Raw genomic sequence first — 25,947 nt, 5'->3', positions numbered from 1 at the left:
CTGCTTGGCATGCAGAAAGTCCCAGGTTCAATCCCTGGCATCTCCAGTTAAAGGGACTAGGCAAGTAGGTGATGTGAAAGACCTCTGCCTGAGACCCTGGAGAGCCACTGCCGGTCTGAGTAGACAATACTGACTTTGATGGATCAAGGGTCTGATTCAGTATAAGCCAGCTTCATGTGTTCTCCAACGCAGGCTCAGTTTATTCAAAGTATCAGCCAGGCATTTCAGTCATTCTATCTGTGTGCAGAGGTGTCAAACTCATTTGTTACGAGGGCCAGAAATGACATTTATGTCACTTGGTCGGGCTGGGCCATGCCTCACCAGCCCAGATTGGGACTAGGGGAGGTGGCTGCCTCAGCTGGCTCACGGGCCAGATCTGGTCCGTGGACCGTATGTTTGACACCCCTGCCTTACGCCTCATGCCCTGCTGTGGCTGTGTTTTGCAAGAAGTATCAGTAGCTGGGCCAGCTGTCTTTTAGGGACACTTGCTGGCCAACCCTTGTTCTCAAACTGAGGAACCCCATCACATGGTTTCTCCCACCACCCCAGCTTCTTTATCCTCGTAACAACCCCACGAGGTAGATTAATCCGAGACAGGGCTAGGCTACTATTTTGGTGCAAATGCTGGGGAAATATGTACTGTCTACCTATGAAGGGGCTGTGGCTCAGTTTCTAGAGCCTCTGCTTGGCATGCTGAAGGTCCCAGGTTCAATCCCTGGCATCTCCAGTGAAAGGGACTAGGTGAGTAGGTGATGTGAAAGACCCCTGCCTGAGACCCTGGAGAGCCGCTGCTGGTCTGAGTAGACAATACTGACTTTGATGGACCAAGGGTCTGATTCAGTATAAGGCAGCTTCCCATGAAGATTTGGGGGTGTGGGTAAACAAAATGGAAGGGGGGGACTTTGTATTTGGCCAGACGACCAGCATTTCAGCAATTTGCCTTGGTCTCGGCTGGCGGCTGTATAGGTCTAAGAGGCAGTGATGGACATCAGCCAGGGTGGTTGCCTTTTCCCATACTCATGGTCCCCAACAGTGCTGCCGGTGTCTCAGTTGCTTGGCTGGAATCATGGCCCTGGGTGCCAAGGAAAACTGTCTGGTATGCCACCGTCAGGGGTTGCCTGCCCTGGGTCTAAAGGATGATGCATGGACTGAGAGCAGCTTCATGGGTTTGATGCCTATATCAACCTGGGGTTTGAGGATGCTAGCTCCAAACTCAATCAGCTATACTACGTCTGCACTTTGGTAAGAAGAGTTGGTATTTATATGCCGACTTTCTCTACCACTTAAAGAAGAATCAAACCAGCTTACAATCACCTTCCCCTCCCCACAACAGACACCCTGTGAGGTAGGTGGGGCTGAGAGAGCTGTAAGAGAGTTGTGACTAGCCCAGGGTCACCCAGCTGGCTTCATGTGTAGGAGTGGGGAAACCAACCTGGTTCACCAGATTAGAGTCCGCTGCTCATGTAGAGGAGTGGGGAATCAAACCCGATTCTCCAGATTAGAGTCCACCGCTCCAAACCACCGCTCTTAACCACTACACCACTCGTGTCCAAAGAGCCTCTAGATTCCACAGGACACACTGTGAAAACCCAAAATGCAGGAATCAATCTGTCAGTGCCGGTCTTTGTTTCAACTTAAAAAAGGTAAAGGTCCCCTGTGCAAGCACCGAGTCATTCCTGACCCATGGGGTGACGTCACATCCCAAGGCAGACTTTGTTTGCGGGGTGGTTTGCCAGTGCCTTCCCTTTACCCCCAGCAAGCTGGTTTCAACTTACAACACATTTAAGTCCAAGGGTGTCCAGCATCCATATGGCTACCAGCCCGAACGGAACGGATATCACCAGGTACACAAGAGAGAGCCAGTTGACCGTATCCAGTGTAATGTGGAAGTGTTCGGCTGTTTTATCAGCCACTGGAGCAAATGTCAACCAGAGCTGCAGATGGGTAGAAAGAAAGTCATTTTATTAAGTATAATAAAGTAAAAAATCCAGATACATCTCACAGCTGGCAAATTTTAGACTCCATTAATAATGACTGCTTTTAACAAAGACTTTGCAATTAGCTACTTGCTTGGTCTCCTATGCCATACAAGGCTCAGCTCCAAGACTTTATCAATCAATCAATCAACATTTATTACAATCTTTCTTTAATGATACTATTCATATAGCCAATTTGGCCCTGAACAACGTCACACTGAGATCAAAATAAAGAGAAAGAAAAAAAAAGGAACTATCTAAATAGCCCATAAGGAAATTAGTATTTTTCAATTGATTAGGAAAGAAATTTGGCAACTGCCAATGTAGTAGTAAAATCCACCCCTGCTAAAAGAACCCTCAGATTATCCAGTTTAGGGACAGATTCCTGAATGAAAGGCTTTATCCATCTCTAGCCTCGCTGAGCAAGTTGCAGCTAAACAAGGAATGCTGAAGAGTGTCGATTTGGCCAGAACCACATTGACATACTCTCTCACAGTACGATACGCTATTTAAACAACCTGTTAGCTCCCCTGATGGGATGGCATTCAGTCTAGCCAGCATACATAATTGACTGTATCGCGGGATTGTCAGCAAATCAAAATACATTGGGAGGGACTGTGGCAAGTTTGCAGCTAACTATAGAGGTGACTACACTCTACGTGCTCTCATTTATTACAATCAAGAGATCAGTCAACAACAGTTCAACAGCATCAAGACTTTATGAAACTTGGTGGTTTCTTTTGCTCTGGGGCCATAAATGGCTGCAATAGGCATGTGTAAGAGGGCTAGTAACAACATTTGTGGGGCAGTAACTGCTATAATGGAAGAGCCCCGTAGCGCAGAGTGGTAAGCTGCAGTACTGCGGTCGAAGCTCTGCTCACGACCTGAGTTCGATCCTGGCGGAAGTCAGTTTCAGGTAGCCGGCTCAAGGTTGACTCAGCCTTCCATCCTTCCGAGGTCAGTAAAATGAGTACCCAGCTTGCTGGGGGTAAAGGGAAGATGACTGAGGAAGGCACTGGCAAACCTCCCCGTAAACAAAGTCTGCCTAGTTAATGTCAGGATGTGATGTCAGCCCATGGGTCAGGAATGACCTGGTGCTTGCACAGGGGACTTACTTCTATAACATTATACTGACGAGTGAAGAGTTTAGAATGGTCTATTTACAAAATGTTTGTGTGTATGAAATGTATGTCCCACCTTTCAATTAGCATACTTGAAATCAATGCTGGGTAAAATGAATCAGATCCATTCCAAACAAACCAGAATGGAGGTGGAGATCACGATGGGTGGCTATGTTAGTCTGTCAATGGCAGTAGAAAAGAGCAAGAGTCTAGTAGCACCTTTAAGACTAACGCAATTTCTGGCAGAGGTGTGTGCTTTCGTGAGCCACAGCTCACTTCTTCAGATATAGCTAGAAAGGTACGTTGTTTACTCACCGAGAAGGTCCTTTCCGCTCTGAAGTAGAAGGTCATCTTGAAGCATCTTGAAGCATTGGGTGTTTCTCGCTCCCATTGCTTGGAGAGGCAGGACAAAAGTTAAACTAACTTCCTGTCTTGGGGCAAGGAACGCCCACTGATCCAGTTTTACTACTAAGAGCTCACAAGAGACAATCAAACAAGAAACGATTAAACAAGATAACAGAAGAGACACAAGACAGGTTGTATGTTGTCTTCTGGGTGTCATAAACTTCTACAACTCATGTAACTTTAAATATGAATATAGAAAGGTAAGGAAAATGGGCTAACGAACGGATAGCCACCCTTGGAAGATGAGTTACATCTCCGGGTGGGCAAGATGACCTTCTACTTCAGAGCGGAAAGGACCTTCTCGGTGAGTAAACAACGTACCTTTCCCGCTCTGAAGGAAGGTCATCTTGAAGCATTGGGATGCCCAAGAGCCCTTATTCTGGGTGGGAAACTGAGTCCTCATCTTCCACTACATGCTGAAGAACGCGTCTACCAAAGGCCGCTTCTGCGGACGCTAGAGTATTTATGCGGTAGTGCCTAATGAATGTGGAAGGGTTTGACCATGTGGCGGCCCTACAAATCTCCTCAACCGATGCCTGTTTAAAGAAAGCAGCTGAGGTGGATGTACTTCGTAAGGAGTGAGCTGTGATACCACGCGGGACCGGAATGCCACCTGCTAAGTAGGCTTCCTTAATGCAGTCTCTAATGGTTGAACTAATGGATTGGCGAGACATGGAGAGACCGCTATTGGGACCATTAAGGGAAATGAAGAGAAATTCAGTTTTCCTAAAAGAGGCCGTCCTGGAAATATACACATGTAAGGTTCGCCGTAGGTCGAGTGTATGCCAGGTTGCTTCTCTGGGATTGAAGGATTAGGGCAGAATGAAGGAAGATTAATGTCCTGTGTCTGATGAAAGCGAGAGCGAACCTTTGGAGTAAAGGAAGGCGGAGGACTACCCTGTCTTTGTGAAAAATACATAAGTCGCTGCGCACGGAAAGGGCCTTCAGCTCCGAAACTCTTCTGGCAGATGTGATGGCTGTTAGAAAGAGAGTCTTCATTCTAAGGAATTTTAAAGGAACTTCTTTCAAGGGCTCAAAAGGTTTGGAAGTGAGTGCTGTTAATACTGTATTGAGCTTCCAGGTGGGGAAGCGATGTGTAACTGGAGGAGTGGATTGTTCTACTCCCTTTATGAATGCCTTGACCTGTGGATGGGAAGAGATGGAAATTCCGTCGATGGAAGGACAAATTGATGCAATAGCCGCAACTCGTTTACGAAGAGTAGCCGCTCTAAGGTTTTGGCGGACGCCATCCTATAAAAATTGAAGGAGTTGTGGTAAGGAGGGGGAGGTAGGGTCAGCGTGTTTGCAGGCGCACCATCTAGCAAAGGCCTTCCAGGTGTAATTGTAGATTCTATTAGTGGAAGGGCGCCTAGCCCGAAGGATTGTGGAGATAACTTCGTCGGAAAGGCCAAGAGCTATAAGCCTGTTCCTTTCAATCTCCAGGCGGTTAAATGGAACCATCCCGGATCCGGATGGTACATGGGACCCTGTTTGAGGAGAGATTGTGTGGATGGTAGATGCCATGGAGGACGGACTGACAGCTCCATCAAGGCTGGAAACCAAGGTCGGCGTGGCCAGTTGGGGGCTATAAGGATGATGTCCGCTTTCTCCTGGCGAATCTTCCGTATCACCCTTGGGAGGATGGGGAGAGGTGGAAATCCGTAGAGAAGACCCTTTGGCCATGGGGACAGAAGGGCGTCCACTTGCTCCGCTTCCCTGAGGAAGAATCTTGAGAAGAAGCGGGGGACCTGACGGTTCTGGGCTGTGGCAAACAGATCCAGGACTGGAACTCCGAAAAGCTCCGCTACTTGTTGAAAAATCTGTGGATCCAAGGACCATTCTGCTTCGATGATCGATTGGCGGCTCAGCCAATCCGCCTCGAGATTGAGGGTCCCCTGTATGTGTTCCGCTTTTAGTGAGAGAAGGTGTTTTTCCGCCCATGAAAGGATGGCGATGGCTTCCTTGTTCAGAGATCTTGATCTTGAGCCTCCTTGTCGGTTTATATGGGCCTTGGAGGCCACGTTGTCCGTCCTGATGAGGACATGCTGATGGTGTAGTAAGGGCTGGAACTTTAGAAGGGCCAGGTGGATTGCCCTCAGTTCGAGAAGATTGATATGCATCTTGGATTCCGTGGGGGACCAGATGCCCTGTGTGAAGGTGCCCGATACAGTTGCTCCCCAACCCACAAGGCTGGCATCGGTGAATACTTGAATCGGCGGTGGGTGAATGTAATATTGGCCCCCTGTGAGATTGTTGGGGTTGGACCACCATTTGAGGCTGTTTCTGGCATCTATGGTCAAGTCGATTTTCTTGTCTATTTTGTGGGCGATGAAGAGCTGGAAGGGATGAAGAGCGTTCTGCAGGGGTCTGGAACGGAAGCGGATCCACGGTCCCAAGTCGATGCAGGAAATCATCGAACCAAGGAATCTTGCAAGAGTCATGAGTCGATGATGAGGTGCTCTGGCCAAGGTTTTTGCTGTCAAGGCCAACTTGGATGCCTTGTCCTGGGGAAGAAACACTTTGTTTAGGTTAGAATCTATTATGGCTCCTAGATGGCGGATGCGTTGAGAAGGGATCAAAGAACTCTTGGATTTGTTGATGATAAACCCATGAAGTTGTAGAGATTTGACTACTCGGTTAGTGTGGTCAGAGGCTAGGGCGGCCGATGGAGCACAGATTAAGATGTCATCAAGGTACGGATGTAGTTGGATTCCTTCTCTTCGAAGAGAGGCTATGATGGTGACTAAAATTTTGGAAAAGACACGTGGTGCGGAAGCTAAACCAAAAGGTAAAGCCTTAAATTGAAGATGTAAGTCCATGTAGTTGAAGCGGAGGAACCTCCTATGGGAGGGGTGAATGGGGATATGAAGGTATGCTTCCGTTAAATCTATTGAAGACATGTGAGCGCCAGGGCGAAGGGCCTCAAGAATGGACCGTAGAGTTTCCATCCGGAATTTCTTCTTCTGGACAAAGCGGTTTAGGTACTTAAGGTCGAGAATAGCTCTCCAGTCGCCGTTCCTCTTAGGGACGGTAAAAAATATAGAATATATGCCTGTGGACCTTTCAGGGAGGGGTACATCCTCAATTGCCCCAATGTGTAGAAGGTGTGATATGGCGCTTAGGGTAATTCTATGTTTTTCTGGGTTTTTGTAAACTGGGGAGGATTGGAACTTGTCCCTAGGAAGAGACTTAAATTCTATGAGATAGCCAGATTGAATGGATTGTATTACCCAGGAGTCAGCCTGGGAGGAGGTCCAATGAGGAAGAAAACTCTGAAGCCTGCCGCCTATTACTGAAAAATTATTGTTTGTTTGGTCTGGGGAACTTGTCAAATTTGTCAAATTTGTCTCCCTTGAAGGGCTGGGGGGGAGGTGGTCTTCCAAATCGATTGAATTTGCGAAAGGAACCCCGCTGGGAGGACCATGAGGAACGTCTCTGGTCATGTCTGAACCTAGAGAGAGTATGGGAGGAACGGAATGTTGGAGAGTAATTAGAGTGTCTGGTGTCCTTTCTCTGATTTTTCAGCATGTACCTGTTTTTGTCTTTGATATCGACTAGCATCTTGTCCAGCCTTTCGCCAAAGAGTTTACCTCCTTTGAAGGGGTGAGCTAAAAGTATGGCCTTGGATCGATAGTCCACCTGCCAAGGTCTGAGCCATAGAGCACGGCGTATAGCCGTATTGGAGGCTATCGCTCTGGAGGCCAGGATAAGAGCATCCAAGGATGCATCTGCCATGAAGGCAGAGGCCTGTAGGACTCTGGATAAGCCTTCAGCAACTCTCTTGTCTGCAGTGGGTAAAAGTTTGATTAATTTCTTGGTCCAAGCATTAGTTGCTCGGGCCATCAGTGCGTTGGTGGTGTTGGCCTGAATAGCAAGGGCGGATGCCTCGTGGACCCTTCTGGAAAGGAAATCCATCTTTCTGTCTAACATATCCTTGATAAACCCTCCCCCATCCTCTGTGAAAAAATCAGAGGTTTGGAGTGCAGTGACCGCGGCGTCCACTACGGGGAGCTCCAACAACTCCATTGCATAAGGAGCCAGGTCGTACAGTTTTTTGGCAGAGCCTGAAAACTGTTTATTGTGAAGAGGTTTGTCCCATTCTGTTCTTATAAGATTCTCAAAATGTACAGGGAGAGGGACCTTGATAATATGAGAATCTCCCTGGGGAAAATAATCCTTACACCCCTGCGTTTTACCTTAGATTGAGGCTCTTCAGAGGGTTCAGGCTCGCTCAGGAGGTCTAGAGCAAATAATGCCTTAGCCAGGAGAGACTGGTAGTCCTCATGGTGGAAAAGCCTAGGCTGCTGTTCCTGAGTGGAGGGGAGTTCTTCATCTGAAATGAATTCTCCTTCCTCCAATTCCCCTGGTATAAACTCCCGGCTAGCCACAGAATCATCATCCCTAATGGGTAGGTTAACATTCTTGGACTTAGCCTTAAGAGCAGCTTTAGTTAGCCATTGTGGGTTAGGTTGGCTGCAGGCTGGTTCCTCTTGAGAGGATGTAGAAGATTGGGAGGGTGATTGGGAGGTAGAATCCGAATCCCTGGGGCCCTCAGTCTGGGTGTTAGTCTCTCCCTTCTGTGCTTTCAGGACAAGGGCTTGAAGCTTGAGGAAATGATCCTCAAAGGTATTTTTAATTAAGGTCTGGACTCGTTCCTCAGTCAAAGGGGAATTATCAGGGGCCCCACCCTCGGCCGAGGGGGGGGGTACTTTACCCTTAGCAGCATCTGATCGGTTGCTGGAGGAGGGACCGGCAAAGACCTTAGAGGTCGAGGCAGCGCTCCTCTTAAGATGGCGGCGGCGGGTCGTTCTGTTCCCGCTCTTTTTGTCCTTCTTCTTCCCTGCCGCGTCCGCGGCGGCGCCGCCATTATCGGGCTTTGGGGGGGTGGAATATCTCCCCCTGATTCCCGTGTTGCGGGTCCGCCTGGGCGGCCAGCAGTGGAAATCACTTTAAGGGCTGCGTCCCTATCAGTGTCCGAGAGAAGTTCAACTTCCTCGGAGCGGGACGTGGAGGCGGCCATCTTGGCTTCCCTAGCCCAGCCGACTCAGCCCTGACGCCGGAGCAATGCAGCCGAAGCCGCGAAGGTCCGGGCGGGCGCAACAAAGACAAACTGGGGGGGGGGGGACGCAGACGAGAAAAAACAGAGGGAGGGAAGGAAAATAACAATTTTGGAGAAGAAGGGAATAGGAAAGGTCTGAAGTTCCAAGGCTAATTCCCAGCTAATTCCCAGCTAAGGCTGGGACGTCCTCTCTCTGTGGAGGCAGGAGAAAAACTGGATCAGTGGGCGTTCCTCGCCCCAAGACAGGAAGTTAGTTTAACTTTTGTCCTGCCTCTCCAAGCAATGGGAGCGAGAAACACCCAATGCTTCAAGATGCTTCAAGATGACCTTCCTTCAGAGCGGGAATGTGATTCCATCTATCCTTAAGTAGGGAAGAGTGAATTAGACACACAATGGCAATGTAAATGTCAAAAGCAAGTAAATGACATTAGCAGGCGTGATTGGATTAGGTGTGATATACAGAGGGGTAGTAGGCATGGAGAAATTAGCATTGGTAATAAGACAGCTCTCCATTCAATCCAGGTAAAAACATTGTCTTGAGCTTCGTTATTAGTTGTAATTCAGCAGTCACTCTTTCTAATCTCCCATTGAAATCCCTTTGTAAGAGAACTGACTGGAGGTGTTATTCAACCTTTGCAGATCTGGGGTCCACCTTTAACCCCTAGGAGGCATGCATGTGAAATGAAGTCATATGACATTGTGGTCTATGATATCAAACTCATGTGACAGGAAGAAGGGGGGACCAGAATTATGACCTCACTGGTGTCAAGACAGCTGGGGGCAGCTGGGGACCAGAAATGCAAGCCAAGCACCACAAGATGGACCATGTGAAAAGGAAGCCAAGGATCAGAGCAACAGAGGAATCCTCACCATCGTCTCTGCCTTGCCGTTGCTTTTTCTAGCACAGATGCATATTGTGGCACTCCTTCCAAGTAGCAACCCCCCCCCCACAAAAGGCAGATCTATAGGGACTCACGACCCACTGAAGCAGTGGTCGGCAAACTCATTAGTCAACAGAGCCAAATATCAACAGAACAATGATTGAGATTTCTTTTGAGAGCCAAATTTCTTAAACTTAAACTATACAGGTAGGTACACTGTTTATTAACTTAATAAACTTTAATTAAAGTTTTAAGTCTTAATTAAACTATAGGTACACTGAATAAAACTTGATATCATACTTAATAATGATCTTATTTATTGATAAAAATTAAATTGTAAGTAATGTATCCATCAAATTAAATCATGACAATGACTGACAAACACTTAATGTGAACAATGGCCTTGCATCTCCTTGGAAAGTTTGGGTAAGTTTATAATTTTAGGCACGATTCCAGGTTCTCATCAATAAGACGACTTCTCAATTTACTCTTAATAATCAACGTCCACCCGTCCTTCGCCCCCACCCGCAATACAGAAAGGGGGGGCGGCGTCGGACCCTCTTCCAAGGCCCACAACCAGAGCCGCCACACGCCCCACCGCAAATCAGGAGGCAATTTCTGCACTCAGCCTGCACAGGCCCGACCACCTCGCCTCATGGGCGCCGCTGCCTATAGCGCAGCCTTCCCCACCTCGAAGCGCGGTGTCCGCCGCTCCACTCCCCCCCCCGAGACTTTTGTGTTTTCTGTGGAGATTCTCCTGCGCCTTGCCCCCTACGCAAGGTCAACGCCATTGGGCAGTGGCAGCGGCAGGAACATAAAAGCTGTCCTGGACACTTCCTCTTGGAAGCGACCCTCCGGCGCACCTCCCTTCCCTTTCCCCTGGTCTCAAGGGGTCACCTTGAAGGCAGGGGGAGCAGACATTTTTTTAACCCAAGAAAGGTGTAGCGGAAATCAGACCATTTTTTTAACCCAAGAAAGGTGTAGCGGAAATCAGACCAAGGCCATTGATGTACGGGAGGTTTTGCCTTGGGATTTGCCGCTCTCCAGATGCACATTCCCCCCCCCCCCCCCGAATTCTCAGATCTCAAAAAGAAGCCGCAGTGCAGTTTTGAGAATTGGGATGGGGGAAATGTGCATCTGGAGAGCGGCAGAGCCAAGGCCAAACCTCCCGTGCATCCAAGGCCCATCAAGCCCAGCCGCCTGTTCACACAGTGGCCAACCAGGTGCCTCTAACAAGCCCACAAGCAGGATATATATGCGTGTTTACTGATTTGGCTGCCAGGCCGGGCTTTTTGCAGGCACCTGGAGAGCTCCCATTGGGGCTATGCCCTTATACTTGAGCATAGCACCTCATAAAGCTATGAGGGTACATACATGTGAAAGAATATATGTTTTCCCATAAATGAAGTTTATAGGCACTTCACGCGCCCAGTTCCCAGGAGACGCCGGGGCAGCTCGGGAGCCCGTCCGGCTGTAGGACTCACAGACGCCACGTCTCTCTGTCTTGCAAAGGCTCGGGGCAGGGGGGGGGAGGGATGGCCCCGGCTCACTGGGGAGGAAGGCGAAGGGCTGGGCCGGCCCGGAGCAGGTGATCGGCTGCATCTCTCGGATCCGGACGCCAGAGGGAAGGGGGGAGGAGGCGCGGCTGGCGAAGTGGGCAGGACGCTGGCTGCTGGCACGGACCTTTGCGCCCGGCTCGGCCAGCCGCAGCACCCCAGGAGCTGGAGAACCGATGACGCCTCCCCGCATCGCCTGCCTTGCACCCGAGGAAACCAGGGCCCGATTGCGGATCCGGGGGGGGGGGCTTCGGTTCAACGCCTATGACCCCCCACCACCACTCGGAAAGAACTCTGTCCTCCCCCTCCCCGCGGTTCATAACCCAGCTTCGACACCAGCATCTCCCCCACCCCCAGCCAAAAAGGGCACTTTGCAAACGCCGGCTCAGACCCGAGGAGGCTCCGGCTACCAATCTCCGTTGCTGTCTCTTGTGCGCACGCGCAGTACTAGGGCGCTTTCTGCTTTCTTCCTCTCCTGGTACGGCAGAGCCACACTCAAGGGGCCAAAGAGCCGCACGCGGCTCGGGAGCCGCGGTTTGCCGACCCCTGCACTGAAGCATTCCAACCCTTAAGGCTGAAAATCATTGCAACAGGACAGTATGGGGTGGGTCCTCTCTCTGCTGTGGGAAATGGATGAGCCCAGTTGCGACCAAACAAACTGGCATGCAGAGACAGTTCCAGGTTCTTTCTGACTGTTCTGGCAGCTTGCTGTTGTTTGTGCCAGCAGCAGAGATTGCAAACACAGGCAAACCTTTCCCTTTGTTTCCTCCCAGCTTGTTGTGCCAGCTGGTAGCAGGTTGCTCCAATACAGCCAGAGTTGCTTCTTAAGGTTTTCTAGAGGGTGCAGTTTGAAAGACATTAACAGCCCATTCCTGAGCTGACGGTGTAGGGCAGGGGTGGGGAACGTCAGGCCCGGGGGCAGTTTAAGGCCCGCGAAATAATTTGGTCTGGCCCTTCGTGGGTCCTGGCAGATCTCTAGCTCAGAAGGATCTAAGACTGGTGATCAGCCCCCTCCCTCGGAAAGGAATAGCCTCTGTTCAAGGCAGATGTGAGTTTGTTTTGCTGAGAAAAGGAACCTTTTTTCCTCCTTGCAGAAGGGTTGTTAGCTATGGAGCTGCTAGGACTGCCCAAGAAACTGTGTTAACACTTTCCCACCCAGGCCATGGAGAAATGTATTCCCTCTGTAGTATAAGAGGTCTGGGGGTGGAAGTGGTGACAATAGAGGGGTTAAAGGAGGCAGGGCCAGAATGCGCGGGGGGGGGGGGTAGTTCTTAGCCAGTGTGTCCTCATTTCATCCCTGCAGGCGGAGGTAACAGGAGCCGGCTGTAGAATCCGGCCCCGACCATGCGGAGCAGGAGCAACTCCGGCATGGGGCTGGACGGCTATACCCAGCTGGTGCAACAGACCATCCTGTGCCACCAGATGGGCAAGTGCACCACTGGTTGGATGCCTGCCTGCTTGCCCGCGTGGGGGGGGGGTCATCTGGGGCAGCTGCCTGCTTGGGGCTTGGTCAGCTAATTTTTAAGTTGATAATTTTGTATGGCCTGTGAATGATGTTATAAATATCCAAATGGCCCTTGGTGGAAAAAAGGTTCCCCACCCCTAGCGTAGGGGAATGGCAGGGAAGAGGAGCAGAGGCGCCTTTTCCTAAGCTGTTTCCCCTATGCCGTTAAACAGAAACATCTAGAGAAGGTTCAGCAGTCTTTTTGGTGTAAGTTAACAATAGGAGAACTGTCTTGTTGATGGCAACTGAGAGCCAGCGTGGTGTAGTGGTTAAGACTGGTGGACTCTCATCTGGAGAACCGGGTTTGATTCCCCACTCCTCCACATGAGCGGCGGAGGCTAATCTGGTGAACTGGATTGGTTTCCCCACTCCTACACATGAAGCCAGCCGGGTGACCTTGGGCTAGTCACACTCTCTCAGCCCCACCTACCTCACAGGGTGTCTGTTGTGGGGACGGGAAGGTGATTGTAAGCCGGTCTGATTCTCCCTTAAGCGGTAGAGAAAGTCGGCATGTAAAAATCAACTCTTCTTCTTCTACTCAGAAAGAAAAAGAGCTGCTTTCATTTCAGTATAATCAGGTATCAATTTTCATGTTGGCTCCTCTAAAAAAACACACTCTTTGGAAAGATTTCTAAAGATGCAAGAAATGTATGCATTTTAAACAGCATTGAGGGGATTGTAGGACTACCAAAAGCCAGAAGGACTCTAGTTCCAAACTTTGTGGATGGAAGTTTTTCAACACCGACGAGATCAAGAGAGCCCGTATCTGCCTGAATCAGTGAATGACTGATATCTCTTTTATTTTTCCAGTGTCCTGAATTCATCTGATTATAATTAACATACAGAGTAATTTGATTGCTCTGCAACCTACATGACAGTCTTTCTGAAGACTTACGTAATAAATTCTCCTCCACCCCGATACAGCAAAATGTCTCCTAGTTCTCCCTTTAACAAATGAATTGCTAGTCTTTCGTTACTCTTTTTTCCACACTCGGTCTTATAGGGGAGGGAAGAGATGGTAAATGATAAGATTAGAAGATATTCTAATTGAGATAATTAACAGGGAGCAAAGCCTTGCCAAGTGACTACTGAAATACTCAGCTACTTCAGATGATCACAGCCAGCGCAGTGTAGTTGTTAAGAATGGTAGACTCTAATCTGGAGAACCAAGTTTGATTCCCCACTCCTCCACATGAGCGGTGGACACTAATCTGGAGAACTGGATTTGTTTCCCCACTCCTACACATGAAGACAGATGAGTGACCTTGGGCCAGTCACAGCTCTCTTAGAGCTCTCTCAGTCCCACCTACCTCACAGGGTGTCTGTTGTGGGGAGGGGAAGGGAAGGTGATTGTAAGCCAGTTTGATTCTTCCTTAGAGAGCCAGCATGGTGTAGTGGTTAAGAACGGTGTTTTGGAGCAGTGGACTCTGATCTGGAGTTTGATTCCCCACTCCTCCACATGAGCAGTGGACTCTAATCTGGTGAACTGGGTTGGTTTCCCCACTCCTCCACATGAAGCCTGCTGGGTGACCTTGTGCCAATCTCAGTTCTCTTAGAGCTCTCCCAGCCTCACCTACCTCACAAGGTGTGGAGAGGAAGGGAAGAGGAAGGGAAGGAGATTGTAAGCCAACTTGATTCTCCTTAAAAGGTAGAGAAAGTCAGCATATAAAAAACAACTCTTCTTCTCGTCTAAGTGGCTATAACAAAAATTGGCTATAACAAACTAAGTGGCTATAACACAAATTGTACAGTCGCAGTGGCTAAATTTAGTTTTGCTATTATTTGAGGAGAGGCAGTGTTGTATAATGGTTGGAGCATCAGACTAGGATGGCAGAGACCTGAGTTCGGATCCCCTCTCTGCCACAGATGATTGCAGGGTGACCTTGGGCAAGTCATATGCTCGCAGCCTAACCTACCTCACAACGTGGTTACGAGGATAAAATGAAGGAGGGAAAAATGATGTTGTAAGCTGCTTTGTGTCACCGCTGGGGAGAACAATGGGTATACCAATAGGCTGAAGTCCTTGACCCCATATGGCCAAGGAGGGTCCAAATCAACATTTAAGTGCCGTGACTCAACTGTTCAAATGGTCCAGAAAGCGGCAACCTGCTGTCTGCCATTCTGTTTGCCTGTTCTTTTATTCAAGGTCTATCGCCAGCCTCTCTCTAACAGAACCCCTCTGTGTCAACTTGTCGCGAACAAAGATGCCCAAATTGAAGTTGCCAAAGGAAATGAAATTAATAAAGCCTTAACTGTCGCCAAGAGCTTCTCCCGCAAACTGACAAGGCCTGTCAAGCTCATTATACTCGGAATACAGTAATCCCTGAGCAAAGGACGGCGGCACCTCCGAAGCAGGTAAGCCTTTCGCAGAGGTGTGGAAAGAATACAGCTTAATGCAAGCCATCGGCCTGACTGGCAGCTCCCAACACACAGCGACAATGAAGGAATTAAGTCCTCTTAGAGATGGCATGCAACACATACAACGGCCAATGAATCAGAGTCCCTTTCAGCGTACAGTCTTCGCCTATTTGAGCGATATGAAAGGATTTCTTTGCATTCCAGTGTTATCAGTGGGCTTAGACTTGAATAAGAATAAGACTTCTGTCACACTTTATAGGAAATTTATAAATATTATTTCTTGTCCTAGTGCAGAGAAATTAGTATTTTTTGTTAAAAGACACCGATGGGTTTGTTTCTTATAGGACTTCCTTGTGCGCTCTGGCGGCAAAGAAAACAAGGTCCAATATGCTTGCTAAGAGAGCTGAACCTTCGGGTTGATTTTAATGGTTGATAGGTCCCATTGAGCCCCGTGGCGCAGAGTGGTAAGCTGCAGTACTGCAGTCCAAGCTCTGCTCATGACCTGAGTTCGATCCCAACGGAAGTTGGTTTCAGGTAGCCGGCTCAAGGTTGACTCAGCCTTCCATCCTTCCAAGGTCGGTAAAATGAGGACCCAGCTTGCTGGGGGGAAAGGGAAGATGACTGGGGAAGGCACTGGCAAACCACCCCGTAAACAAAGTCTGCCTAGTGTAAAAGTCGGGATGTGACATAACCCCATAGGTCAGGAATGACCCGGTGCTCGCACAGGGGACCTTTACCTTTACTTAGATCCCATTGGACAATTGGGACACCACCATAATTTTTTGTTATTATTTATCTGAATGCATCGAGTTATCATAGTTTTATTATGAATATTTTAGTATAGTTTTATTATATTTATTATCAATCCAGAATTTTATTAACCTTATATTTCCTTTATTATGTATCTGTGGTATCCTTGACATGTTTGTAATGGCCAATGGCTAAATGCAAATAAAACCATTCATTCATACGTTTATTTCTTCAAGTGATTTTCGTAGTTTCATCTCCTGCCTGCTGTGGACTCTTTGTCTCAGAAGTTCTTGGACTGAGAAACTTTGTCATTGGTGCTCCAAGATAAGAAGAAGGAGAGTTGGTTTTTATAGGGCGACTTTCTCTACCACTTAAGGAAGAATCAAACCGGCTGACAATCACCTTCCCTTCCCCACAACAGACACCCTGTGAGGTAGGTGGGGCTGAGAGAGTGTGACTAGCCCAAGGTCACCCAGCTGGCTTCCGGTGGAGGAGTGGGGAATCAAACCCGGTTCTCCAGATCAGAGTCCACATCTCCAAACCACCGGTCTTAGCCATTACACCACGCTGGCTCTTAAGAGGAATACTTCCAGCAAACAGTTAACCTCAAGGAAAATAATTATCCTCCGGCAATGGGGGGGGGGGAATTATTTATATATTTACTTCATTTATACCCATCCTTTCTCTCTCTCTCCTTACATCCTTCTGCTCTTCTCCATTTTATCCTCATAACAACTCTGTGAGATAGTTTAGGCTGAGAGTGTGATCGGACCAAGGTCACCCAGCAAGCCTTCATGGCAGAAGGGATATATGAACCCAGGGCTCACAGATACTAGTCCAATACACTGACACTCATATTTCACCCTCATCATGCCTTTATTGGCATAAAAACACAATTCAAAAGGTTACAAAAGGAATGGAAATATTAAAAGGTACCCTTTATAATATGGTTAAAAGGCAGTTACATCGAGAAATACTGCTAGTTAATACTGCCACCTTATTAGCTGTTTGGTGGGCTTTTAAAACAAACGTTAAAAACTGCCACCGTCTCCAATATTTGGGGTGAACGATTGTTCGATATACAGAAAACGTTAAGAGAGTCTGAGACATTCAGTCTATTTACCAACTGGGCTTAGTAGTTCATCAGGAGATTCTGTATAGAAACTGCAATAAAATAAAACGCGACCAACTGTTTCGATACAATTATTTTCACAAGGGCAAAGCTTGTCAAACAGAGGGATTTCCCGAAATCTACCTTTGAGTAGCGCAGATGGCAAAACTTTAAATCTGGCCAAAGAGATAGCTCTACGTTGAGATGGATCACAGAGGTGAGAGAAGTATGGGGAGGGCTGGTAAACGTCAAAGGGTACCCAGGACTCACAGATACTAGTCCAATACACTGGCTCTCATATTTCTTCTACAGTCTTTATGGGCTATTGATATACTTGTTTTAAACAGGAAAAATCTTGCCTTCCAGTCAGCGCAAATGAATTGCCCAGACAGCAGTTCCTTCTTTTACTTGCTCCAGTTAACCTCGCTAATGTACGAAGAGTGGGAACTGGATGCCTCCCACATGACAGCAGCCCCCACAAACCAGCCTTCAAACTGCGAAGGAGGCTGCAGCCTCGAAGAGAAAGAGCCTGCCAGTTGCTGGGACCAAGTGACAGAGAAGAGGGCTTTTGTCTCCACGGGCCCGCCTGCCAGCTTTTCAGAGGCATCTGGGTCGGCTGCTGGAGGAAAGAGGACAATGGACCTTTGGTTCTTGGAATTCAAAAGCAGCATGACGACATTGGTCAGAAAAGCAATCTCTCCTTCCTGGTCCAGTCGAAGCAGAGCATACAACATGTAGGGGGGCCAACCTCCAGATATTAGCTGGAGATGATCTACTATTACAGCTGATTTCCAGCCAATAGAGATCCGTTCACCTGGAGAAAATGGCACTTTGGCAATTGGACTCTATGGCATTCACGTCCCTCCTCTCCCCAAAACCCACCCTCCTCAGGCTCCGCCCAAAAACCTCCCACTGGTGGCGAAGAGGGACCTGGCAACCCTAACAACACCAGGGCTATCTGATAATACCGTATATACTCGCGTATAAGCCGAGTTTTTCAGCCCCAAAAAGGGCTGAAAAAGCCGAACTCGGCTTATACGCGGGTCAGTACGGTAGGGGAGGGGAGGAGAGAGGAGGGAGGGGGGAACTTACTGTCGCTGCCGCCGGGCCCGTGCCGCTTCCTGTTGCCGAGACCGGCCTGGGGCGGCCTCCTGCAGCTGCAGGAAGGCTGCCCCGGGCCGCGCCGCTGCTTCTCGCCGGCCGGGGAGGCCCCCTGCGGCTGCAGGGAGGCTGCCGCGTCGGGCGGCGCCGCCGCTTCTCGCCGGCCGGGGAGGCCCCCTGCGGCTGCAGGGAGGCTGCCCCGGGCCGCGCCGGGCCACGCCGGTGCTTCTCGCCGGCCAGGGAGGCCCCCTGCGGCTGCAGGGAGGCTGCCCCGGGCTGCGCCGGGCTGCCGCTTCTCGCCGGCCGGGGAGGCCCCCTGCGGCTGCAGGGAGGCTGCCCCGGGCCGCGCCGCGCCGCTGCTTCTCGCCGGCCGGGGAGGCCTGGGGCGGCCCCCTGCAGCTGCAGGGAGGCTGCCCCGGGCCACGCCGGTGCTTCTCGCCGGACGGGGAGGCCCCCTGCGGCTGCAGGGAGGCTGCCCCGGGCTGCGCCGGGCTGCCGCTTCTTGCCGGCCGGGGAGGCCCCCTGCGGCTGCAGGGAGGCTGCCCCGGGCCGCGCCGCGCCGCCGCTTCTCACCGGCCGGGGAGGCCTGGGGCGGCCCCCTGCAACTGCAGGGAGGCTGCCCCCGCCAGGCCGCACCGCCGCCAGACCCGCGCCGCTTGCTGCTGGGAGCCCAGGTAAGCCTGTGGGGGGGGGAAGGGGGAGGGGTTATAAGCCGACCCTCGGCTTATACGCGGGTGCCTAATTTTTCCCCATTTTGGGGGAGAAATTAGGCACCTCGGCTTATACGCGGGTCGGCTTATACGCGGGTATATACGGTACTCCCAGGGGCTCCTGAGGTACCAGCATATTGAAAATGGAATGGATGCTTTCCCCCTTCCTTATTTATGATGCTTGGGGGGGATTCTCCTTTCCTGTGACTTTGGGCATTAAAAGATTTCTAGCCTCAGTAAAATAGTTGCATTCAAAAACTACATGATATTGAGTACCTATACTACCTACACCACAGTCACATACTCTATTAGAGTAGGTTATCTTAAGATACCTCCTTTGCAAGACTCTAGATGGTAAAGCATTTAGGCGTGCCAACATAAAGGAAAGCCCATACTGTGGAACAGTCAAATATGAACAATAGTCAGGAAGCTGACCAGATGGAAGAATAAATTGGGGAGAACAACTGGGTAGAACAAACACGTCGTGCTCTATAGAGCGTGCTATGGTAATTGTACCTAAATAAATGTTTCTTAGTTGTGCTCATAGCTTTCTGTCTGGTGACTGGTAAAGGGAGTCCAAGGACAGGTTGAGAAGTTGAAGTCATTGCTCTACAAGTTTATCCCAACAGTCTCTCTAGGCATAAGAATCTGCCTGTGATCCATCCGAGGTAGCCCTCTTGGGCGTTGACGTGTATAATTGTAACTAAGAGAAAAGGCCTTCATCCAAGCCTGAGCTTCAAGGGAGGATTGTCCCAACTCCACTTGGAGGGCCACCCCGCGACACAATTTGGAATTCCAGAGACCCTGGTGGTCCCTTCCAACTCTCTGATTCTAAAGCTGTCTAGGTTTGTGGTCGTCCCTGCTTCCTTTGGCAGCCAATTCCGTATTTTAATCACTCGGGGCCAAAACGCAGGGTCACTTTATCCTCCTTTAATCCCCGTTTTAGCCAGGATCGAACTCACATTAGGCGAAACGCACGCGTTCGATCCTGGCTGAATCAGGGATTAAAGGAGGATAAAGCAACCGTGCGTTTTCACCCATGCTGTGTTGACTTTAATTAGGAGAGCAAACTAGCAGAGGGGTTGACTCTTCCCCGGGATTACAGTCACTTTAAAGAAAGTCCCAAGGTGTAAATGCATTACAAGCACCCAGCTAAATGACCAGAGCAGCCATATACTTTTAATCATTAATTTTTTTAAAATTATATTTTGGGCCTGGTTACCTCACATGATCCCGGTGCCCTATGCCTAATAAATATCAAGCTACCAGGGTGCGACGAAGTGTATTTCACCTTTAGTAGTAAATGATAGCAGTTAAATATGAGCAATAAAGGTTTGATATTTGTTTACTGCATTCATACCCCACCTTTCCCCAATGTGGACTTAAAGAAGCTGACGTCAGACTCTCCTCTTATTACATCCTTACAACAATCCTAAAGCCAGGTTAGGCTGTGACTGTATGACTAGGGTTGCCAACCTCCAGGTAGTAGCTGGAGATCTCCTGTTCTTACAACTGATCTCCAGCTGATAGAGGCACTGAAGTCCCTCCCCTCCCCAAACCCTGCCCTCCTCAGGCTCCGCCCCAAAAATCTCCAGGGATTTCCCAACCCGGAGCTGGCAACCCTACTCATTAGGCTTGATGTTACAATTTTTTAAGCTATTTATTTATTTGCCACAGCCAGCCTGAGAAGAGTGCCGTTGAACTTCAAAGTTTGTACTTTTATTAGGACCAGCAACATGACTGGTCCTAATAAAAGTATTGCATGAATATTGTTGTGACTTCTTGGATTTTGCTTCTTTGGGACCGACAGAGCCGCTAACTCCTTCTTGCAAAAATGTGCCCACCTTGGACAATCTGGACTCATTCCTTGCTTTGTTTTTACATTTCCCAGCTGGCAATGGATGTTTGTTTCCATCCCATGAACTCTGACCTTTGCTACTCCAGTGACCGTCAAATGCAGGCAAGAATCGTTGGCTTAGCTAAAGGCTGAGCCACCCACGCATGTACCAGTACCTGCCTAATGGGAATGCCATTTAAGCGTGCATACCTCACATTGCTTCTGGCACCACTTGCCCTGCATTGCTTGACTTGTCCCCATTTTTTCCAGTGCTCACCCTACTTTTTGCACTCCCTCGATGTGTGACACTTGGCTCTACACTTTGTTCCTCCTTACAAATATTAATCTGCACGCTCTCTTCCTGTTAGTAAAAACAATGATCTGTTTGTCCTCTTTTGAAGATGAGGAGGAGTTGGAGTTGGTTTTTATATGCCCACTTTCTCTACCTTTTAAGGCGAATCAAACCGGCTTAACAATCGCCTTCCCTTCCTCTCCCCACAACAGACACATTGAGAGGTAGGTGGGGCTGAGAGAGTTTGGAGAGAACCGTGACTGGCCCAAGGCCACCCAGCTGGCTTCATGTGGAGGAGCGGGGAATCAAACCCGGTTCTCCAGATTTTTTTTTTAAAAAAACATTTTTAGAAGCAGATTCTAAAAATCTTTGCCAAAAACAAGAGGCTGCCGCTCTTAACCACTACACCACTGGCACTGAGTCATGACAGCTGGCTGGCAGAAGGCAATGATGCCTGGACAGAATGGCACATTTGGAGCCCACTTGGCTCGGCTTTCTCCTGGACCAACAGATCTTCAAGGGCAATGGCCCGTGGGAATTTGCACAGCACATTAAAGAGCCAGCCTGCCCCAATCCCTCAGCACATGAAAGGGGGGAGCATTCTTCTTACCCCCTTTACAGTTCAGTACAGACAGCAAGGCTACCCTTGTGAGTGTGAGACCTCGGCTCAAGTTGGTCTGTCCGTCCCTCAAAGTCTACTAACAAGCCAGGGAGCTTTATATAGGGGTGGGGGACAAAGCAAAAGGTCAAAGCTATTTGTAACCCCAAGAGGCATCTACTTTACGACAGAGAAGCAAAAATCAAAAAGGGACTTGAGACACCATAAAGATCAGCAAATGTATTCTGGCGTAGGTTTTGTGGGCCAAAGCCCACTGCTACATGTAGGCCTGCAGCTACAGGGGGCATACGGGGCCAATGGCCCCTCAGAAATATGCCATGCTCCCTTTCTACATTCCCAGCTTTCCGTTTTTTAAGTAATGCTTTTAGCCCTTTTCATTGTAGAGATATAATGGGAAATGTGCTGGCATTTTTGGTCCCGATTGTGAGGGAAAGAATTAGGGGAGGGAGCTGCAAGAGAGACCATTCACCCATCCCAGACCAAATTAACTTTTGTCTGTTGCATTCACCCCCTTTCCTGCCTAAACCCCTTTGCTTCTTTCTTGTTCGTTTCTTTCGTCTTTAATGTTCCTAGGGACAAGTCAGAAAGTTTGGCAGGTAGCAGGTGTGATGCACGACAGGGTAGCCGTAAGGGCAGAAGCAAGCAAGCAAGCAAGCAAGCAAGAAGTTGTTGTTGTTACAAAATGCCAGAGATAGCGTGTCACATGACCATGCAGAGAGTAAATGGCTTGCCGAGATAACACGACCCACTTCCCAGAGGGTTTGAATCACCCTAGCAGGACTGACAATGTAAATAAACACCTGGACATAATAATTGTTTCCTGCAGGGCGCTCCACCACTACCACGCCCTTCCGAACTCTGCAGTGTCAAAGCCAGAGGAGAGGCTGAGCTGGTTTGTTTGTACAAAAGCAAGAGTCTAGTGACACTTCGAAGCGTAACACATTCACTGGGAGCGCAGAGAGAAAATTACTAGCCCCAGATCCCCAGGGCTGAGTTCAAATTCGAACTGGGTTCTCCCGCTGCTTGGGTCTGGGTTACACGTAATTCGACTGGCGCGTCTTTTTCTCGGCTTTGCTGTTCCCTGGGAGTGACAGGCATCTTGACTTGGGGGTTTTCTTCCCCCCCTTGGGGATTAGGGCTATCCCTTTGTTAGATCTGACTTGCCTGCCCGCCAATCAACTTAATTGCCAGTCTTCCCCATCCTAATACTTTGAGAGCAGAAGAAGAACCGGCCATCGTGCAGGATTTCCCACTCCTTCATTAAATCCCGCCTTTTGCTGTCTCGTGGGATGAACTACACAGCCCTGCAGGCTTTTTTGCCTTCCCTCGAGGGGAAAGTGCGCCAGCTCCCTTCAGACATCGCCGATCACCCTACAGCCAGGGCATTTCTCCTTTACTGTTGGAATTTTGTCACTTCTAAAAAGGCTGACGGAGCACAGCTATGTGCTGATCAAGTTTCTTTTTCATTATCTCCCTGACCATGCCCCACCCAGTCTGTGAAAAGTGCACTGCTAACAAAACGGGGAAAAAACCTCCACCCAAACATCCTAGACTCCCTGTTCATGCAGTTGCCTCTTAAACGCGCTCCACGCACAAATCAGAACCAAAGAAGACACTAGGGTGCTTTCCCACATGCTGAATAAGGCACTTTCAATCCACTTGCAATGCACTCTGCAGCTGGATTTTGCTGTGTAAAGTGGCAAAATCCATCTGCAAACGGTCGTTAAAGTGCATTGAAAGCTGACAAAGTGCATTATTCGGCATGTGTGAAAGCGCAGACTGTTTCGTTTCTTTTAAATCCACGCTTCTTTTTAGAGCGAATAGGGTTGATTTGCAAAACGAGGAGGGTAGGGGGCTCAACTTTGAACGGTGCCCCCCTACATCACAACTGTAATTGCTCAGCAATAAAGAAGAGGCACTCTGCACATGTGCAGAGGATCCTGATGTACTGCCAAAACTAGATTCCAGAGCTGAGCCTGAGGTCAGACTGCAGTTACGATTCAGCGGACATTTGGGAGTGAAGCGGGTTGAGCGGACTGGCCAGTTATTTATTTTAAAATTAAGAACCTGACAGCCCTTGCACGGGAGTTGGACACTGTACTGCACCATCTCCTCTATTTTACCTTCACAACAACCCTATGAGGTAGATTAGGCTAAGACAGCAGGGCTGGATCAAGATCACCCGGTGAGCTTTATGGCACAGTGGGGGGGGGGGGGCTTGAACCAGAGACTCTGCGATCCTCAAACCACACTGGCTCAGCAAAGGACTGCCCTGTGAATTAACATGCTTAGGATCGTGCTCACAGGCTGCTGCAGCCTACACACGCTTTACCTGAGAGTAAGTCGAATACACTGAGGCTTGTTATTTTGGGCGTCTCGGGGCTTCCTTCTGCAAGGAGCCGCCGGACTTCTGCTTTAGCTCCCTTCCCAGGAAATTGCAGGACAAATCTGTTTCGACACAGAAGTGACTCCGGCGCAAGCCATTGGTTTCATTTATGCATGGGAGGTTTTGCTTTGGATTTGCCGCTCTCTACACACACATTTTCCCCATCCAAATTCTCAAAAGTCTGCATGGGGGCTTATTTTTGAGTTCTGAGAATTCGGACGGGGGAAAATGTGTATCTAGAAAGTATCTAGAAAACTCTGACCTGGATGGCCAGGCTAGCCTGATCTCGTCAGATCTCAGAAGCTATGCAGGGTCAGCCCTGCTTAGTATTTGGATGGGAGACCACCAAGGAAGACCAGGGCTGCTGTGCAGAGGAAGGCACTGGCAAACCACCTCTGTTAGTCTCTTGCCATGAAAACCCCCCAAAAGGGGTCACTATAAGGCGGCTGCGACTTGACGGCACTTTACACACACACACAGAAAGTGGCAAATTCCAGGCAAACCCTCCCATTAATAAATCTTTTCTGCTGCTAGTGACAGACTAACACGGTTACCCATTGTGATCTATCTGGTAACAGAGGAATACCTCTGCGTGGGGGCTTATTGTTGAGTTGTGAGAATCTGGATGGGGAAAGTGAACCGATATACTGAATCAGAGCCTTGATCCATCGAAGTCAGTCTTGTCTACTCAGACCGGCAGCGGCTCTCCAGGGTCTCAGGAAGAGTTCTTTCCCATCACCTACCTGCCTAGTCCCTTGAACTGGAGACACCGGGGATTGAACCTGGGACCTTCTGCGTGCCAAGCAGGTGCTCTACCACTGAGCCACGGCCCCTCTCCAGGGTCTCAGGCAGAGGTGGTTCACATCACCTACTTGCCTTGTCCCTTGAACTGAAGCTGCTGGGGATTGAACCTGGGACCTTCTGCAATGCCAAGCAGATACTCTACCACTGAGCCACGGCCCCACTCCATGGCTCTCCATGGCTCTCGGGCAGGGGTCTTTCCCATCACCTACCTGCCTGGTCCCTTGAACTGGAGATGCCGGGGATTGAACCTGGGACCTACTGCATGCCAAGCAGAGACTCTACCACTGAGCCATGGCCCCACTCCAGGGTCTCGGGCAGGGGTCTTTCCCATCACCTACTCGCCTAGTCCCTTGAACTGGGGATGCCGGGGATTGAACCTAGGACCTTCTGCATGCCAAGCAAATATTCTACCACTGAGCCACGGCCCCATGGCTCTCCAGGGTCTCGGGCAGGGGTCTTTCCCATCACCTATCTGCCTGGTCCCTTGAATTGGAGATGCCGGGGATCGAACCTGGGACCTTCTGCAATGCCAAGCAGATACTCTACCACTGAGCCAAAGCCCCTCTCCAGGGTCTCAGGCAGAGGTGGTTCACATCAACTACTTGCCTTGTCCCTTGAACTGAAGCTGCTGGGGATTGAACCTGGGACCTTTGGCATGCCAAGCAGATGCTCCACCACTGAGCCACAGCCCCTCTCCATGGCTCTCAGGTAGGGGTCTTTCCCATCACCTCCTTGCCTAGTCCTTTTTAATTGGAGATGCCGGGGATCGAACCTGGGACCTTCTGCGTGCCAAGCGGATGCTCTACCAGTGAGCCACAGCGTCCACCTCGAGAGCGGCGAAACCTGCCCTGCATAAGAGGGCCGGAGCAGACCGTCCGGGCAAGATCCCGAGTTTGCAAGGCGGTCTCCGGGCCGGCAGGACCGGCCTGCCGGGCAAACCCCAAGGGGGGCTGCAAAGCTGGAAAGCAAAGCCCCCCCCCCCGCCGCCGCCGCCCCCTTACCCACCATGGCATTGGAGCAATTGAGCAGGCAGACGGCGGCCAGCACCAGCCAGCGCCTCTTGTAGACCTGGAAGCCGCCCGGCGGGGCCGGGTCGCCCTTCTCCTCGGCAGCTCCGGCGGCCACCTCCACGTCCATCTTCTCTCCCTGCGAGGTAGGCTTGGCTGGGCTGGGGGGGAGAGAAGGCAGGGAGCCGCCTGCCCACGTGGCCGGGCTCCGCCGCCTTCAGCGCATCCTCCCCGGCGGGGCTGTGCCCGGATCATCCGGACCTCCCCAGCCCATTGCTCAATGGGGCGGCGGGGCCCGGAAAAGCCGGTTCCCCGGGAAGGGCAGCCCCGCCGCGCCGCCCCGTCCGCGGGCGAGAGACTGGCAGCGCGCCGGGGCAGAGCAGCCCGCACTTCCTCGTGGGCAGGCCCGCCCGCGGCGGCGGCGGCGGCGGCGGCGGGGTCCTAGCGCCGGCCTGCTCCTGCCAGGGTCA

The 25,947-nt window shown here is 50.1% G+C and overlaps 1 protein-coding gene across 1 annotated transcript in view; it reads right to left on the bottom strand.

Annotated features, from left to right (window-relative positions):
* Positions 1 to 25,607, bottom strand: part of SLC49A3 (solute carrier family 49 member 3) — a 42,139-nt gene extending 16,532 nt beyond the window's left edge. The window contains exons 1-2 of the mRNA XM_056848260.1: positions 25,476 to 25,607; positions 1,776 to 1,934 (exon numbers count right to left, since the gene is read on the bottom strand). Of these exons, the coding sequence (XP_056704238.1) occupies positions 1,776 to 1,934; positions 25,476 to 25,607 (291 nt within the window). The remainder of the gene's footprint in view (positions 1 to 1,775; positions 1,935 to 25,475) is intronic.
* Positions 25,608 to 25,947: the final 340 nt, after the last annotated feature.

This window comes from Euleptes europaea, chromosome 4 (genome assembly GCF_029931775.1).
Source record: "Euleptes europaea isolate rEulEur1 chromosome 4, rEulEur1.hap1, whole genome shotgun sequence".
NCBI lineage: Eukaryota > Metazoa > Chordata > Lepidosauria > Squamata > Sphaerodactylidae > Euleptes > Euleptes europaea.
This window is presented reverse-complemented; position numbering and strand designations above follow the sequence as displayed.